This window comes from Sebastes umbrosus, chromosome 5, assembly GCF_015220745.1.
Source record: "Sebastes umbrosus isolate fSebUmb1 chromosome 5, fSebUmb1.pri, whole genome shotgun sequence".
Classification (NCBI taxonomy): Eukaryota; Metazoa; Chordata; class Actinopteri; order Perciformes; family Sebastidae; genus Sebastes; species Sebastes umbrosus.
Genome location: NC_051273.1, coordinates 9,782,465 through 9,801,268, shown reverse-complemented (window position 1 = coordinate 9,801,268; position 18,804 = coordinate 9,782,465). Strand labels below are relative to the sequence as shown.

Here is an 18,804-nt window from a genome sequence, read left to right as displayed (position 1 = left end):
TTATATAAACTTGAGAGGCTGTAATGCTGCTGTGGGTGTATTCTTTGTGAATAGGATGAGCTTGTCACCGTTTGAGATGCGGTGTAGATGTACTTAGACACACAATACACACTGTGGCCCATTTCCTTTCAGCTAAGTTCTATTCAGCTACTGAGTCCTTTTTCCATCAGGCTTTTTCTGATCGCAAGTCACATTTAAAATCATTTTGACACCCCACTTTGATGGACTCCCGTGGGTTTCTAAATTATTGTCAGTTTACATGTCAAAATGCAAAAGAAATATAAAATGGAAGTATATTTACTCAAGATTGAGTTGATGAAAAATGTGGGGGGATTAGGGCTTTGATGTCGGGGGCTTGGAGATTAAATGTTGGTGTTTGGAGCTGTAATGCTTCAATGTGTAGCTCTCAGTTCTGCCTCGTCTGATATCGTGTCCCACTCATCTTTCATTTCTGACTGGCAGCTCTGAGACGCACACAGTGAAAACATTGGAAATCTCTTGATGCCGTTAAAGCCTTACTGGATTTTGCAATGTAGTTTTGTGAGTTTGTGAGTTTTGTGACAGTTGAAGTTGTAGTCTCATTTACAGCGTTACTCTGTCATATCAAAAGTGACGGTTTCTGACGATCAAACGGATGTCAGTAAAAGTTCACTTGAAGTGCATTACTTCATTTAGGGCTGTAACTGTGTGAGATTTTCACAGTACAATAACCATCTCAAATAGTATCGTGGTTTCACAGTATCACGGTATATGGTTTTACACCATTATTTTTATAATAATAATAACTACTATGGGGAGTAGTAGTATCAATTACAATGACCCTTAAAGGAGAACAGAATAATAATAAACAGAATAATAAACCTGATTAACAGTTACAACCCAAACTGCATTATAATCATTACAAGCCGATGAAATGCAGAAGATACAATTTTCTTCTCATAATATCAGCCAGACAGGAGACAATTACTTTACATTCAGTGTAACCTTCTTAAAGGGCAACTCCACTTGTTTTACACATATAGGTGCAGTGTGTAGGATATGGCGACATCTAGCGATGAGGTTGCGACCAACTGAAACTTCTGCCGTGTACCAAGCGTAAAGGAAAACTACAGTGGTCGATGCAAAAACGCAAATGGCCCTAACTAGAGCCAGTGTTTGGTTTGTCTGTTCTGCAAAAGGCATAACAGCTGGTGAGTGATAGAAGATTACACAGATATGAAGGGGTTTAAGCCAACTTTCAAGTCTGAGAAAATAATGTAATCAGTTTTGTTGTGGTTTGGGTTTGGAGACTGCACATTTATGATGATGTCGGTTGTATAATGGGAAATTTAAGATTCAGCATTTGTGGAGTTTGACCCATACTAGGGACAAAAAAATCCGGATATCTCTGCTTCAACATTGACCATTCGTTTTTAATCTATCTCTTGTGAGTTACCCAACTTAATGGAAGGGTTTATATTTGACCTTTTTAAAGCATTCATCTCCTATCAAACCCCACTATATCAAGTTACCTCATGCTGAGGGGTGCATTAATCACCATTACAGTACAATTATTATTCTGCAGATAAACATCAAACAGAAAGCAGCAGCTAGGGATGCGTCAATCCGACTTTGCCCTCTCCCGATACCAATTCAGATACCGAACCTCATGCTGCTGAGCACTAATCCTAACCACTGCTTTTTTTGTTCCCCATATCTTTATAATGCTTCCTTGCTGCATGGAACATTTGGATCAGTAAGGTTAAGAAACATGAGGCTGTATCTGTAACTGTAACTTTGCAACAAATTCTCATACAACGGTTTGTATGATATCTTACGAAAAGTTATTCCTTATTTTTCATGCATTTTCCTACGAATGTCCACATGTCAATTTCTGCTCCAGTCTTTTAAAAATAAACTCCCGTCTTCACAGGAAACAACTTAGTTACGTTTAGGCAACAAAACTACTTAGTTAGGTTTAGGAAAAGATCGTGGTTTGGGTTAAAATAACTCCGGAACTGGCGTAACTTAAGTCCACAAGTTACGTGACAAATAAATCAACATTGAGTTCTGGTCGGGTGGTCTTGTGGGTAGACCACCCATCCATCCTGACCTCCTCTCTATATGGCGTTTGTCGTTCTGGTTCACAATTACGTGGATTACACACAAATTAATTTTGTGGATATACAAATTACCTGTACTGTAAATTACCCTGAACGTTGTGGTAATGGTAACCACAAATGGCATTGTCAACACCCCAGGTTTAACAGGTGAATGGGAAAATGTATTTTTGGGCCCCAATGGCATCACGTGACGGACACAGAAGTTGTAGTACCGCTGTTTGGCCACTATGAAAATTGGCATCAACGACCGCCGCTCTTCTTGGGGGCTTGGATGACATCATAAAGTGATGACATTTTGGACAGACATGGATGTTAACTGCAACTTGACTGGGTGGCGGAGACATACAACCGCAAGGTAGTAATTCTAGTTTATTTTATCAGTTTATGTTCCCATTTAACAAAAGAGGACAAATGGCTGCCCCTCCCATTCACCATATGCTGCCAAATGAGCACATAAACTTTTATTTGTGCTTACAGAAGCTACATCGGCCTCACCGGTGCCCACTCATGTAGCTCTGCGAATTACCCATCCCATCGATGCACTCAACATTCACAAACGACCCGGCATGGTACGACGTCTAATGTGGCGTCTACAGGCGTCGCTCTCCTTAAAAAACACAGCATGTCAGTTAGAGGCCTGTTCCCCTTGTGTTAGTCACAAAGGCACAAAGGATTCTGCCACATTGACAGACTGGATGCTTCACACAGTGCTTGTGTCTCTGAGCGAGCGTGTGCGTGTGTGTGTGTGTGCACGTTTCTTTTTGTGGTAGTGGCAGTTTCATGTTAAGCTTTCTTCCAGAGAGAGAGAGAGAGAGAGAGACAGGCTTCATCAGGGCTCAGTTCTAAAAATACGAACCCAATATGTTCTCCTTTTATTGTTGTGCCGTTCCTATTTTCTAAAAGACAATAAGTTAGTTATATATTTAATTTTACAGTGACTAGCGCACCCTGTTGTCTAAACTCAATATGTTGCAGTTGTATTTATAGTGACAAGCCTCTACTGTGACAAGCAATCATATTCTCGAGGACCGCGATACATCTTCTGTGTTAACCTGCCTTGCTTCTTTAAAGACTATGTTGACAGGTCTGCCCTGTTTTACGGTGTTGTATTGACTTATCTAACATATTTTATGTCTTTGTGACAAATCATCAAACTATACTATTGTAAAGAAATCTCACATTATAGGAGCTATGTGCCAGCATTTCTCAACTGTGATTTGTTTTTGTCAGAATCGATGGAGGAAGCTGTAAATTGTTAAAATGCACAGGAATCAGGGGATTTAACAGGCCTTCTTCAGATAAAAGGTTTCTATATAGGACAGCGATGACATAATATGTTTTCCGACAGTGACGGGCATGTCCTCTTTCATCAAGTGAAGTCATGACACCACAAATTTTCTAGGTCAAGGCTGTTAACAACAGATGCGCGAGGGGAATGAGAGGAGAGGTGAAATCAGACTGTGAGGGACAAGACAGAGAAAGAAACAAAGAGAGGGACCACAAAGTCTGAGGCTGAAAGTGTGTGTGTGTGTGTGTGTTGTGTGTGTTTGCTTGTTCAATAAGAAACCGTGACACAGATAAGTGCTCATGTGTGACAGCTCGGTTGTTCTTTTTAACACAGCGGCCCTGCGCCTCTCCCGGCTTCCATTCACAGCAACAACGACGTGTCAGCAAAGAGAAAAACAAGCTGATACCTCAAGGCATTGGTTACACTTGTGCACACATCTGATCCTACAGATCTGTAGCTGTGAGAGAGAGAGAGAGCACACTGTCTGCTTGGTGGGCACATTTGGCCTGAAAACGTCGACAACGAGTGTGATGGATGGATGAATGTCTTTAAATCCGTGTCCATTTATTATCTGTTTATCACCTTGTTGTCAGGTGGTTCATGCTCGCTGCTGGTGCTTTGGGTTGGCGTTATGGGAGGGTCACACATTTTTTGAAGATATATTGGAAAAAATGTTTTCGGCCACTTGTGGGGAGCTGAACAAGCTGTAACGCTGACATCAACTCATAAAGTTGATATGGTGAGTGCGTTAGGGAAACAGCTGCCTATTTACACATTTGGCAGACGCTGAGCGACATTAGCATTCAATCGGAGCCATTGTTCTCATCACTTTATGAGTGTAAGTACTATATTCACTCTTTTTTTTTTGCTGTCTGGTCTTCATGAACATCTGAGGGAAACATCTGGCTCTTTAGCTTCTAAATGCTCCACTATGCTCCCCAGCTAGTCGCTAACGTCTGGCGTTTGGTGTTGGGCATGTAGCGTACACAGTGGGTTTATTCCAGCTACTTTTGCTGGAAACAGCTGTCTGCTGCTGCTGGAAAAAACTTGAAGAAAATGTAAAATTGCTGGCCATAAAAAACAAAACAAATGAGCAAGAAGATGCTAAAATTCTCCACAGATCTGAGGGGAACTGCTGAGTTAGGCGATAATTTGTGACATGAATATTTGTGGCAAGCTGTGCGATTTCTTAGTAATTTGCTCCATTGTTACTGGAATATAAGAAAACTGATTAGTGCAGCTTGAAAGCAGCAGTGTGTAGAAATGGAGCAAATATGGTTAGAAAAAGTTAGTTTTATAAAACGGTCACTATATCCTGACAGTAGTGAATGAGACAGGTAATCTTTGAAAGAGTTTCTTACCTCAAATGTTTTCAGAAACATCTTGTAGTGTACTGTCATATTTGATCAGCACTGCCTAGTTTGACCGTTTAATCGGAGTTTGCAAGCGATTGACAGCTGCCTCCAGCCAAAAGGAACGCTCTCTCTCTGAAATGACCCGTGATTGGTCAAAGTCTTCCATCACTGGCTAGATTTTTTAAAGACTGAAAACAGAGCCATGATGAGGTGCAGAAGTCTAATTGAATTACAATATGCTGAAAAGTTATTATGGAATTTTTGCCCAATGATGCCAAAACCATTCTGCCTACTGCAGGTTTAAATCAGTTCATTTCAATTAACCACAGCTGGTGGGATCTGTGACAATACAGTATGCAACAGCACAGTTACAACAACACAACATATCACAATGATAAATAGCAACATATCACCTTCATATATCACACAACATGTCACATATACACAACATCACAACAGTGTCAACATAGTGCACTGGTGCGTGTTGCTGTCATGTAAGAGATCAGATGAGGCGGAAAGATTATCACATTACTACCTACTTATATGAAGTGATAGTGAAGGTTGATACACTGATACAGGCTGACACGTAAAATCAATAGGTGTTATCTACAAAGGCATTAGTATCAGGCTTCCATATTATAATCTACAGCTACAGCCCTTATGGTTCATTAAATAAGAAGTAAAGCACTATATGACTACAGTAAACCCACTTAAATGACCAATTTAGTCAATTGATTCAGCCGATTAAACTGTTGTCAGGCTATTAAATAGGAGTTATCAGTCGCTATAAGCACCATAGATGTGGGTCATTAGGGGCCTATACTACACCCAATAGTAGGTTTTTTCATCTATTCACGTGGTAGATCACCGAAAGAAGGTATAAAAGAACACAGCAGCGACCTGTAGCGATCGTAGTAATTAACCTAAACCCTTTTGTTTGTGTTAAAAAATAAAGTCAATCATCTGATGCTTTCCTCATATTCTGTTATTTAAGGAGTTTCTTCAAAGCCATATTTGCCTGTTTTACTGTAACACTATGATGTAACTTTATAATGTATTGCATGTTGTTCACCAGAATTGCTCTCTTCAGAATGATCCGTGTGCCATGGTCTATTATTTTAGTAGGGATGGAGGGTCTTGAACTACAAAAAGGAGTTTGAATGTGCATAAATAAGAGTGGAGCTGAACACCACAAAGAGCAATTCAGCAACCACAAGTGGAACTTTCACTCAGGAATATTTTATCATCAGGATTGTGCTCCTGACACAAACTAACCTTGGTTGAAAAAAACATCACCTCTAGTAAAAAGGAAAATGGGAACAAAGCCAATAGACTGCCAGAAAGAAGCAGTAAGATTTCTCAACACTGGTACTTAAAGTAATCAAATAAAAGTATAGAGGAAGACATTTAACTGTAGAGAATTTCAGTGAGATTTATCACTTGAACAACCTCTTAATTGCCCCCAAAAAGTTCAACTAATGGCTCGGAGTCCTTTTGTGTTCATCATCAACACTAATAAACTGTCAGGTTGCAGGTTGGCCTTTCGCGGAACTGGTACATATGGTGGCATGCCTGGGTCCTGAAGTCCCTGCAGTGTTTGAAAGCAAATAAACAGAGATTAGCTATTAATACATGAAGACCAGGAGCCCCATGTGTCTAATTTGTTTTGTGCAGCACACAGAGGAGGAGAAATCAAGTAGGAAATTAATACCAGTATTAGCAGGAAAAGTTAGCAGAGGATGACTGATAAATGTGATACAGCAGAACCTATGGTTCTCTCAGATATTACAGAAGCCTAAGACGTAGCTTAGGTTTGTAGTCCAATGCTTAATGGACTAGTCACAGAGCCCACTGGACCATGGGAACATGTAGTAGATGATGCAAAAAAAATCAAAGGAAACACTGGTTAGTTGGGCATTGTTTGCTTTTGATTTTTAGACAGTTTCTACCTCATTTTAATCAATAATCGTTCAATTTATATCAGAAAATCAGGTACTCAAGTGTACTTACATGCCTTAATGCTGAAAATTCATCAACTAAGACAGGTTTTAAAGGGACATTCCACCAATTTGACACATAAAGGTCAGTTTACAACCTGATATTATGCCAAAGCTTGTAATAGACCCGCCTTTCCACCAGAGGATAGCGTGTCAGTGTCACGTTTTGCCTTGCAAAGACATGAATATTAAACACCTGTATTAGCATGCAGTACCAGCAGGGGGCAACAAAGCCACTGATTTAGGATTAGGCAAGAAAACCACAAAGTTAGGTTAAGGGGAAACGTTGTGGTTGGGCTTAAAATAAGTATGTAAACTAAGTACAGGAAACAACGTAACGTCAGTACGGAAACCGTCACTACAAAACACGTGACAAACTTCACTAACGTAACTTGCATGCTGCATTGTATGATGTCTTCTGGGGGCTCTGGTTATTTGGGCTTGAAGACAAATGTATAGCACAAAGCCTGCAATATGAACTGGAGGTGTAGAGTTTGAAAGACCGGCAGGGAAGGTCTCACTAAAGACGCTATTGGCTACATCAACGAAAAAATAGGTGCCATTTTTTGGTGGGGGGAGCTTCACCCATAAGGGCTACAAATCAGGATATTACAGCCAATTGCTTCGATTTTGACGAGTCTTACAACATGTAGTTGAGTTAGACTCACTATCCATACAGTAAAGTACTGTACTGTAGGTGTATTTCCCTACTTTTGAAGTGGAGCTGCTCCTGAACCCATAGACAGCCAGTAATTTAATAATTTGAGGGTAATATACTGTATAGTATATCTTCAAATTGCACCTAAAATAGTATCAGTATGTGTTTGTTCCATTCTGGGTAAATGGATAAAAAAGAAGATGCCCCAAAACCAAACTCTCTCTTTAATTTATGACATGATGGTGTCATGCTATTGATGCAGAATTGTAATGTTGTCCACAACATCCGCGGCTCCTCGTGTAAATCTACTGTTGTTGCATAGTTATGTCTGTTTTTTGCTGATACAATGTGTTTTTGAACTGCTGAGCAAGCTGTTTTAAGACAACAGGGTCAGCCCATTAGCCAGTATACTTCAGATTGATGTTGAATGTTGAAAATTATCGGGTGAGACTTTGCAGGCTGTGTACGAGCCAAAGTGTAGCTGAAGGGAACAGCGTGCAGTTTTGAGACACTAGAGTATAATACTGAGTCTGCTGGAGCTCCTGTGGGCCCAATACAAGAAAACATTTTTGACAGGAGCTAAAACTTGACAAGATTTATTATGTACACTTGCTTTTTTTCTTTCTTTCTAAAGATCCAGACCATCTTCTTGTTTAGCTGTTCATTCTAGTGTTTAATTCTAATTACATCACTTCCTGTGGAGAGGTAAATGTTCGCAAAGGTTACAAGTGCGGATGAGTTTTTCAGATTTTCAGAGCAGCCTCATAATTGTCTTCATAATTGATTTTGGGGGCATGTGAGGTTGGAATAAAAGAGAAGCTTCTCTGCATGGGTCCTGCAGTATGTTTGTGTGTATGAGAGTGTATTCATGTATAGCCTACGTATATTTGATTACTGCAAGTGCACATCTACGTCTGAATGTGTGTGTGTGTGTGTGTGCTCTTGACTGAGTTGTTCTTCTGTGACGCTGTGCCATTTCACTTCAACGCCTGATTGGTCAACAGCCGCCTCTGCTGGCGGCATGACGTCTTTCACTCCAGGAGGGCTTTTAGCGTGTGTTAGGCGAGTGTGTATGTGCATATCTGCGTGTTATTTTGGTGTGCTTCCTTAACCACGAGTGTGATGCTCCCAGGCTTACTTTTCTTTCTTTCTCTCAGAGGCACATACAATGTATAACGTACACACACACACACACACACACACACACACACACACACACACACATTCAGATATAAATCAGCACTAATTTGCAGTCTTTGAACAGTACACTAATCTGGTTAGAACACACTAGGCTAATTAGCATAAGATGAACCGATCTCACTTGCCATTTGACCACTTGTACTTGTACATCTCACACACACACACACACACACACACACATATAGAAAAAAATAAAGAGGTGGAGGCAGTGAAACCGTAATATTACTTCTAATTCAGCGTCTGTGATGGAAATACTTTTATTCCTCCCTCTTGGGCCACAACAAAGATTTAACAGCCTCTTTGACTGCTACAATATCGCACAGATTTACCTGCTGTTTCTTCTGCCATAAAATGGCTTTGGTTTTGTTCAGCCGTGTAGCGTTGGTTGAGGAGGTGCAACACCGCGGGGGAGGTGGGCACACTGCTATCACAGCCACCAATATGTCAGAAGTAATTAGGCTGATCGGAGAGTATACCCTATTATGCACAGAGAGGTGTGTGCTGTGTGCTGTTAATTAGACTGATGAGTATGCACTCTAATAAGCCCAGCGTAGACTTCTTCTCTTTTAAACTGGGAATTCACGAGGCACGTTTGCAGATATGGTTCGGTTATGTTGTTCTCATACTCCTGCACAAGTGATTTGTAATTGTATAAAGATATTAAGAGAATTGAAACATCAGCTGATTAATCATCAATCGAAAGATTTTTTTTTTTTGCCAAAAATGCTAAACTTTTGCTGGATCAAGCCACTCAAATGAGAGGATTTTATGCTTTTCTTTGTCCAATATGACAGCAAATGAAATATGTTTTGGGTGTTTCTGTTTCTGGACAATAATAAATATATACATACAGTACATTTGCATAAAACAAGCGTATTTGCCCACTCCCATGTTGATAAGAGTATTAAATACTTGAATACATTTTGAACTGATAGAAAATGTGTGATTAATTTGCGATAAATCACAATTAACTATGGACAATCATGCGATTAAATATTTTAATCATATATATATAAAATATTTAATCGCATGATTGTCCATAGTTAATTGTGATTTATCGCAAATTAATCACACATTTTCTATCTGTATATATATATATATATATATTTTAATGTTTATACCCACATTACTCTCTCAGCACTTGGTCCTAATGCTCAAGCTGTGAACAGGATGTAATAACATAAAATGATGAATCACAGAGGCCTCCCAAGAGTTCCTGGGCATGGTGGTGTAATCAATTTTCAATAAATGTATTGCCAGCAAAGTTTGTATTGTATGCTAAAAGTGCCTGAGAATATGCCTTTTATACCCTGTTTTTGAAGTAGAAATATGGTGGTATGGTGGAGTATGACATTGCACAGCCATTGTTCCATTCTTTAAGCAAAGCCCTGAATCAAAAAATCCCTTCTTGCAAGACTTTGCTGGAAGGTATAGCTTGTAAGACTACATGAGCTATTCCAACATCTCTTCTGTCAACATTGTGGATTTGTCTCTATATTACCATTTTTCTTTTTTAGCCTCATTTTTTTTTACCCCAACTTCAAAGGCATCTGAACAGGCAAAATATGCAAGGCAGAAATAAACTGGGTCTATATTCTGCTGTGGATCGGCGTTTGAAAATCTCTGTTGACAACATGCCACTAAATGCACTGAAGCTACAAATTAGATAGTGACAATTGTCACCGTTTGAATTAGCTTTGGTCCAAGATTTTGATAGTCGACTACATTTTCGCGTGACAAGCATTTCATTTTCTAAAAACGACCTTCACTCCCAAGGGGGAGCTGAAAAATTGGGTTCTGCTGTAATTAGGCTCGCTCGCTGGCAAAAAAAGAAGCACCCAAGGTAGAGGGTGAGATAAAAGACAGGGAAGTAGAGTGAAGGAGAGGATGAAGGTGGGGAGGATGTGAGGAGGAGGAGGAGGAGGAGGGGTGGGGATAATGAGAGGCAGGGTGACAGATTGAAAGAGTGCAAGAGGAGGAGAGCATGTCAAGAATCAAGGGAGGTTGTTTGCCTGCAGCTGCCTCGTGGTGTGATGTCGTTGAATCTTCTCACCATGTTTTATTACAAAGGGCTCTGTGTTAGGGTCTGTGTTGTCAGCATGCCGACTAACTTATCTCGGCCTGAGCGTTTCAGCCTGTCCGCTCGCTGTTAATTTTGCGAGCAGTTTAGCTCACCCACAAGTAACGTAGGAGAGCTAAGAAGCCGCCTGAGCAAAATCATGTTTAAAAAAATCCTGAAACAACAAAAGGGAAATTATTATTATTTTTAGCTTCCTGTGTGGTTCAAACACTATTAACAGGCTTTAGTTGCAAATAGCGTTTCATGCACATTTTTAAGTTGTCAGTAGGCCTGCTACCAGCAATATGGTGCCTTCAAATGCAACTCGAGAGCTCGTGTTTACAACATGGGAAGTCGTGTACACGATATTCTTGACGTTCAAGTGGGTAAGTCGTGAGAACACCGCTGCTGAGAAACGGCACTATTAACGTCACTGTCGGCATCTAGAAGCCACAGAGGCTAACAATTTAGCAAGCGGGTAACATAATGCAGGAAATATAAAGGCATAATGACAGAGGAAAAAAATGAGGATGTTGGGAATATTAACATTTTCCTCAAACCTATTATAAAATAATGAAGAAAAACAATATACGATTAAAATTACAATATATTAACTTATTATTCACCGAAAAATTAACTTCCAAGGCCTCCGCCATTTCTGACAACGTCAACAAACACGTCACAACTCGTAAACTCAGAGCTTTCAGAAACTTTCCACTTACAAGGTCCTGAATACCAAGAGGGGGACGTTCATATGCGCTTTTCTCGTGAACGCGGTAAACACGACCCCATTTGAAAGCACCAATATGTAATGAAAAGTTTCCATAACACTGTCATCCTACATTATTGATAGTATGTGGTTTTCCTTCCACTTACAGTACTATACCAACATTAACATGCATGGACATGTTACCGTAAATCATATTTTCCTTATTTTCCAATGACCCAGCCTGCCATGCTTTGCACATATTCAACAGAAAAGTGCAGAAAATAGTTAAACTAGGTCAGCTCACATAGCAATATTTCACCATAAACACAGTATAGGCTACAATGTATAATATGAAGTGTCTTACTTTTACAATGAATGTGGCCATCTGAGTTTTTTGGTGTTAAGTAGGCTATAGCTTTGTTGTGCTTTAAATTTCACACATCTTTGTAGCCATCTAAGAAAGGACTTGGTGCACAGTACTGTGTCAGTGTGTCACCCGGATGTGATTTAATCAATGAGTCCGGTTATGTGAGGTTGCTGTAGCAGATAGAGCTGATTGTGTAGGTTCAGGTGGGGACATGTAGTCATTAGTGGCACCCAGATCAGCTGAGTGCTGCCTACACACATCCACACAATGGAGTTGTCTATTTAATTGCTATTGCTGCCACTGACTGATTTCACCTTTATGTAATTAGCCTATTATTTAACTAGTCAATAGCCAGTGGTTGAAACGGTAGACTGCTACCACTGTTTTCACCCTCAACCTTTACTCAACGTAAGACTTTGTTACTGGCAATTGCTTTCTGTTGCTATAAATGTCCCCTGTTGTTGCTGACCGTTATAGCTGTTGCTAAACTAGCTGTTAATTGCTTTCGTTGCGAACTGCTATGGCTGTTCCTAACTGACCTTCTGTTGCTAACTGCTAATAATGCTGCTAACTTCCCTCTGCTGCTAACGGTTGTGACTGTTGCAAAGTTAGCTCTCAATTTGCTTTCTTTTGTTAAAGTTGAAGTAGGCGAGATTGGAGCAAATATGATTATGACAGTAGAACAGGACACAGGTAACCTGGAAAAAAATCATGTGCCTCTCCGTCCTCCGGTGCTCCTAACGGCATCTGCAAGATTTCACATACTGGAGGAAAACAAGCAGTAAGAGCTGATCTGAGGTCTGCTGTCCAGCTGCTGTCTATGAGAGCCGGCTGTCAGTCACTCGCAAACTCTGACCAAACAGTCAAACTAGGCAGCGCTGATCAGATATGAATCAATATTCTGTTACTGTAATGACTATTTCTCGCCTCAAATGTTTTCAGAATCATCTTGTAGTGCACGGTTTAGCTGTGAAATGAGAAAGTTTGTGACGCCACCGCCATTGGTAAATCTGGTGAAGGAACGCCAAGTTTTGGTCACATGACCGGAGCACAGCCAATAGGAACGCTCTCTCTCTCTGAAATTACCTGTGATTGGTGATAGCCTAGATTTTTTACAGCCTGAAAACAGAGCCATGAGGAGGTGCAGAAGTTTAGTTTTCTCTCAGAACACTTGAATTACAATATGCTGAAAGATTATTATGGCATTTTTGCCCAATGATGCCAAAAATATTCTGCCTACTGCCACTTTAACTACTAATGCTGGTGCTAAACTGCCCTCTGTTGCTATAGCGAACTGTTATAGCTGTTGCAAAGCTAGCTGTTACTTGCTTTCTTTTGCTGATGGTTATTGCTGTTGCTAATTCCCCTGTTGTTGCTAACTGGTATGGCTGTTGCAAAAGCTAGCTCTTAATTTGCTCTCAGTTTCTAATTGCTAATGCTGCTGTAAACTGCTGCAAATCGCTTTCTGTTGTTATTACTGTTGCCAACTGCTATTTACAGTCCAGCAGCCATCATTGCAATTTTATAAGTACTGGATAATTGAATTATTATTTATAGGATACACCAGGATTTCAACATATACTTCATTATATAGGCCTACTGTAATATGTGATATATGTGTGCAGATAACACTGAATGATAGTGTTATGTTTTGGCACTGTGCAATATGAGACGGATGCTGACTAAGCAGGACATGCTGACATTGTTTATAATTGTATAACCTTTGTTGTCATTGTGTTACTTTTGTTTATGCTTAGCATAACCACAGGCTTGTTTATTTGTTTATGTTTATTTGTGGCCATTATCTCTTTTATGATAGGGTGGGGAGGAAAGAAGAGAGGGGGGGAAGCATTACAGAAAACAGAGCAAAGTGGAGTTTTATGAATATGAATGAAAGTTGGCATCTGAGCTGACTATTAATTAAACTCTTACCTGTCCTCTTCCTGCAGCTCCCTGTCTCACCTCTCTCTCTCTCTCCGTCTGTCTCTCTTTTTGTCCGACAGAGACAGTGATGGATACAAGGACAGCTACAGCTGAGCTCGGCTGGATATCGTTCCCTGCCAATGGAGTAAGAACAATGTGCAGAGGTGTATTGTGCTTGTGTGTGTGTATGTGTATATGCATGTGTGTGTACCCTTGGGGAAAGCAGTTTGAGTACACTTTACAGTGCTCCATTAAGGAGTCTGTCAAAATCCTAATTACAGTTGCAAGGTGACACCAATTAACCGCTATTGATGCAGAATAGAGTGGATTCCAATAGATCAGGGAGGTGTAGCTCACAAGAGTCCGCAGGAGACAAATTATTAGAATAGAATAAAATAAAATAGAATAACATACATAAGGGTCTTCCACCCACTTTCTTGAACTCCTTGGATTTTTTAAATGGTGGCTTGGCTACTAGCTGGTTACAATAGTCTGCTGTGTGTGTGTGTGTGTGTGTGTGTGTGTGTGTGTGTGTGTTTGAGGTGAGCGGCTCTAATTGTGATGAATGGTTGTCCCTCTTCAGAAAAGAACAAGGTAGAGGGGAGAAAAAAAGCGAATGAGGAGGGAGGGCAGTCGGGAGGTAGGTAAAGAGAGAGAGATAAAATGGTAGGGAGGGAAAGAGAAAGTTTAATTTGTGTCAGGTCTCGGTAAACCCATTAATCATTTTGGCCTCTCCTCTCCCCTCTTCCCCTACTTCCTCCCCTCTCATCCATGCCCCTTGCCCCTTCCTCTCTCTCACACACACATTCCCCAGTGGGAGGAGGTGAGCGGCTATGATGAGAACCTCAACACCATCAGGACGTACCAGGTGTGCAACGTGTTTGAGCCCAGCCAGAACAACTGGCTCCTCACCACCTACATCGACAGGAGGGCGGCGCAACGCATCTACGTGGAGATCCGCTTCACCGTACGCGACTGCGCCTCCATCCCCAGCGTCCTGGGCTCCTGCAAAGAGACGTTCAACCTGTACTACCTGGAGACCGAAAGGACCGTGTCGGAGAGCATTAAAGGGGTGGAGTACTGGGCCAATGCCCCTTTTCTTAAGGTAATGGGTCCAGAATAGAAGCAAAGTGTGAAGAGCTGTTGGTATTGTCACTCTATAAATTAGCATTTCAAAGTAAAATTTTGATAGTAATCACAATGTTACTCAATACAAAGACTGGGGAGTGTTAAGTGCTGTAGTAAACATGGGCCTCATTATTTCACTCTGGAGAAAATGCAGGCCAGAGGCTGGAGATCTGACACCTGTGCAAATTCATTATATTGGATTGAGAGAACCATTAGATTATCTGAAAAATGCTTTGTCATAAGGGGACAATTTGCAATCCAGAAGAAAACACTGCACTGATCAAAAATTAATCAAGAATCCAGAAGTGAATCACCAGAGATGCTTAATTTAGTGAACAAAGTCTACAAAGTTCAAACTTCCTCCAGCTATTAGAATATAACGCTTGCTGATTGGATGTGTTTTTCCCAGTGCTCTTTGGGATTCATAGTTGACATCTCCCGTACAAATGTCATGTACTCAGTCTTATGTGTTTGCCGTTTTTCAATTAACCAAATTTAATCAAGTTTCAGTGTAGTTTCACACCGTTAGTGTTGATGAATCAGTGTTGGAAATCTCCTAGCAGCCTCCTCTGGTGCCATCAGCGATGTTCATTGGGGAAATAGCAAATTATGACTGAATTCTAATGTAATAAAATGATATGGTATGTGGTCACAAGTGCATTTATCCATTATTATACATCAGATTAAAACACTACTTTGTTTTTCTTGAATTCATTCAACTCGCTTTCTTTTGCCTCTCCTATCCTTCCCCCTGTCTGTCCTTGTCTCTGACTCTGTAAGGTGGACACCATCGCAGCAGATGAGAGTTTCTCCCAGGTTGATTTTGGGGGAAGGCTAATGAAGGTGAACACAGAAGTTCGGAGTTTCGGGCCGTTGTCCAAAGGCAGAGGCTTCCACTTAGCCTTCCAGGATCTGGGCGCTTGCATGTCCCTTCTGGCTGTCAGAGTCTTCTACAAGAAATGCCCCAGCGTGGTGCAGAACTTTGCTTTTTTCCCAGAGGTATGAACCAGAACTAACTGGAAACTGTGATACTCTTCTCATCAGGCATGAATACAGACAAGCAAGTAGACCTTTTTTGTATGATTCTGATTCTGTGCAGACACTGACTGGAGCAGAATCCACCTCATTAGTCATCGCCAGAGGAAGCTGTATCCCCAACGCTGAGGAAGTAGACGTGCCCATAAAGCTCTACTGTAACGGAGACGGAGAGTGGATGGTACCCATCGGCAGCTGCAGCTGCAAGGCGGGTTATGAACCAGACAACGGCAACGTGTGTCGAGGTAAATCTGCCCGTTAATGAGGCTCTGCTAGTTCAAACTGTTCTCGTAAAAAAATGAATGACAAAATTAAAACGGCTGCAAATAGTAAACTGCATCACAGCACATGTATGCTGAAACTCTTTTTTTTAAAACTTGTTCTGATGACCTTGCTACAGTAAACACTGTTGCATGCTGCACACACATTTCATATTGTTTTGTAACAAAAGCTAACGAGTCGGCAGGACAGCAAATCAATATCCAGCGGACATGCTTCTAATAATCAACCATAGAAAACATGCTATTGCAGCAGGCAATATATCACAAAGCATACAACAAAAGAAAAAAGTACCACCAAGCACGCTAGAATCAAACAAATAGTTACAACCTTCATTTTTATATTCAATGTGTGTGTGTTACAAATATGGTATGGAAATGATCTTTTGAACAAAATGTGTGCATATCAATACGCTTTGTTTTCCTTCACTATGAGAAATGTGCCATATTTAAGTCCTGCAGTAGCTTTGTTTACAAAACGAACTAGACTTCTCTGCTGAGTCAATTCTGTAGAAAATGCAAATGTGTTATTGTGTGCAGGAGAACAAAGTGTGTCATTTCTGGCAGTCCTAGCTGAATAATCACATGCATGTATACATTTTCAGATGTATTTTTTGCCCACGGGTGCAGCCCACGATGTTCCCTATGTTAATATTAGTAGAAGCAGACTTGGCTGAACATGGAACAGAAATAGCTCGTCTATCTCCTTTACCTCCTTTTTTTTATATCTGGCCTCCTTCCCCATTTCCTCTCCGAAGTAGTACCAATCATTTCTTATTCTGCCTGGAGAGTCTCATCCATTTTGTGTGTGTGTGTGCCAGAGAGTGTGTGTGGGTTAGTGTGAGCATGTGTGTGTGATGTATATACATATGGTGAAATGATAAGTGAGGCTGCTTCATCCCATGTTAATTAGTTTAGCGTGTTCCAGCCAGATTAGTCTCCTGCAAATTAGTCCTGAACTGCCAGAGAGTGTCGAAGAGATAGAGGGGCACAAGGAGGGAAGGAAGGAAGGAGGGAGGGAAGGAAATAGGAAAAAGAAAGTACAACAGTTGAGCCCTCTAGAGAGATGGACTAGCAAGAAAGTGAAAAAAGGACAAACCAAGGACAGAAAGGTAAAATAACTGTGAGAGATAAAAGAGATCGAGAACACAGAAGGGACTGATGAGTAGTATTCTATCTGTCTCCTGTGAAATGTTAGCTTTGCCTTTGGTGTCAGTGTCTCTTTTGCACAGAAATACTCTTTCTTCATATAATATTTGAGTGGGTAGAAGGTAAGCCAGACACGATTCATGGGAGACAGTGATTAAGTCTGACAATATTACTGTGATGTTGATTGCCACTGCAGAAGGAATTACGGTGAAATTTGGACTGATTAAGTCTTCCCAGTCTTTTGCTGTCGATCTCTAAAAAAAAATATTGAGCTTGTAAATTGTCGCCCTTGAAAAACAAAACTAGAAAGAAGATAGCGCAAAACATTTTTATCACAATAGTAGTTTTCCAATCAGTTTATACATTGAATAAATTGAATATTCATGACGGTATAAATTAGTTGAGTTTTATGTTGAAATTACCCCATAGGAGAATGACCTAGAATCATGAGCAGAAAGCAGAATATCTATTTGAATAAATGAATTAAAATCTAGTTTTTAACTGCACCTATCTGCACCATGTCTTTTGCCATTAAAAAAGTAACAGCATGTGTGAAACTGGGGAAACACGTACTGATGTTACAGTTTGTTGGTGTTCCTCTTAGGGCCTGTGGATGGGTCTAATTGCTGGCGAGACTGCACTTGCACTTGCACTTTGTGTGCATTATTAGATGGTGATGCCTCAGGTGATGAACTTAGTTCTTGGTATATCCTGTCTTTGACGGCAAAGGGTTTTCCTCTTTCTTAATCCATCTGTTTCGTGTCAGACTTAAAGTTAGCCCTTTTTGAGTCTGTCTCATCAACTCCGTGGCCAAACAAGGCTTTAAGTAGCCAAAGTATCTTCTAGGGCTGTCCCCAATACCATTTTTTGGGCTTCGAAGCTTGGGTGAGAAATATTTGAAGGTATTCGAAGCTCCTTCTGTCTGTCTGACTCTATCTCTCCCGTTTCAGTGCCCGGCACAGCGTCGCTACCGCACTACTGCACATTCACACACCTCTACACAAAACAGCGATATCTATCTGAGAATAACTAATAATGATTAATTTTGAAAAACAAACAAAACGGTCGAAGTTTTGAAGCATTCGGGTCAGCCCTAGTATCTTCACACCACCAAATTCTTGTTACGTATATTATCCACTACAGCTCTTTACCTTTAAGGTTGTTGTAACTGTTGAGCTGTCGCTCTCTGTGCCAACATGAAATTGTTTCCTCAAAGGGGTGCGCTTTTCTCTCCCATCAAAAGAAAGTGGTGTTTTTAGCTACTCAGCCATCTTTTCGTACCTATTTTGGGAAGTAGGCGGTCTGTTCCTAAAAGAGACTAAAAAAGACGTCCATATCATTGGTTAGAAACGGCTTTGTTTCTGCATTGGGACAGGGTTATTAATATGTTGTCAAGCAATGCGACTTATAGACATTATATTGAAGTTTCTTATTTTCTGACAGAGAACATTTTCCATTGTGATCGCTATATTGTTTATATCACCCGGCCAGACTAGATACTTACTGGATGCAGTCCAAAGACCGACTCAGTCGGCGTGACTTGACAGTTTCCGTGA

The 18,804-nt window shown here is 40.6% G+C and overlaps 1 protein-coding gene across 3 annotated transcripts in view; it reads left to right on the top strand.

Annotated features, from left to right (window-relative positions):
• The window catches only part of LOC119488288 (ephrin type-B receptor 1-B-like), a 99,955-nt gene that overhangs the window by 23,982 nt on the left and 57,169 nt on the right, over positions 1-18,804 (top strand). For all 3 annotated transcript variants that reach the window (XM_037769808.1, XM_037769809.1, XM_037769810.1), the window contains exons 2-5: positions 13,739-13,803; positions 14,473-14,763; positions 15,567-15,785; positions 15,886-16,066. In XM_037769808.1, the coding sequence (XP_037625736.1) occupies positions 13,739-13,803; positions 14,473-14,763; positions 15,567-15,785; positions 15,886-16,066 (756 nt within the window). The remainder of the gene's footprint in view (positions 1-13,738; positions 13,804-14,472; positions 14,764-15,566; positions 15,786-15,885; positions 16,067-18,804) is intronic.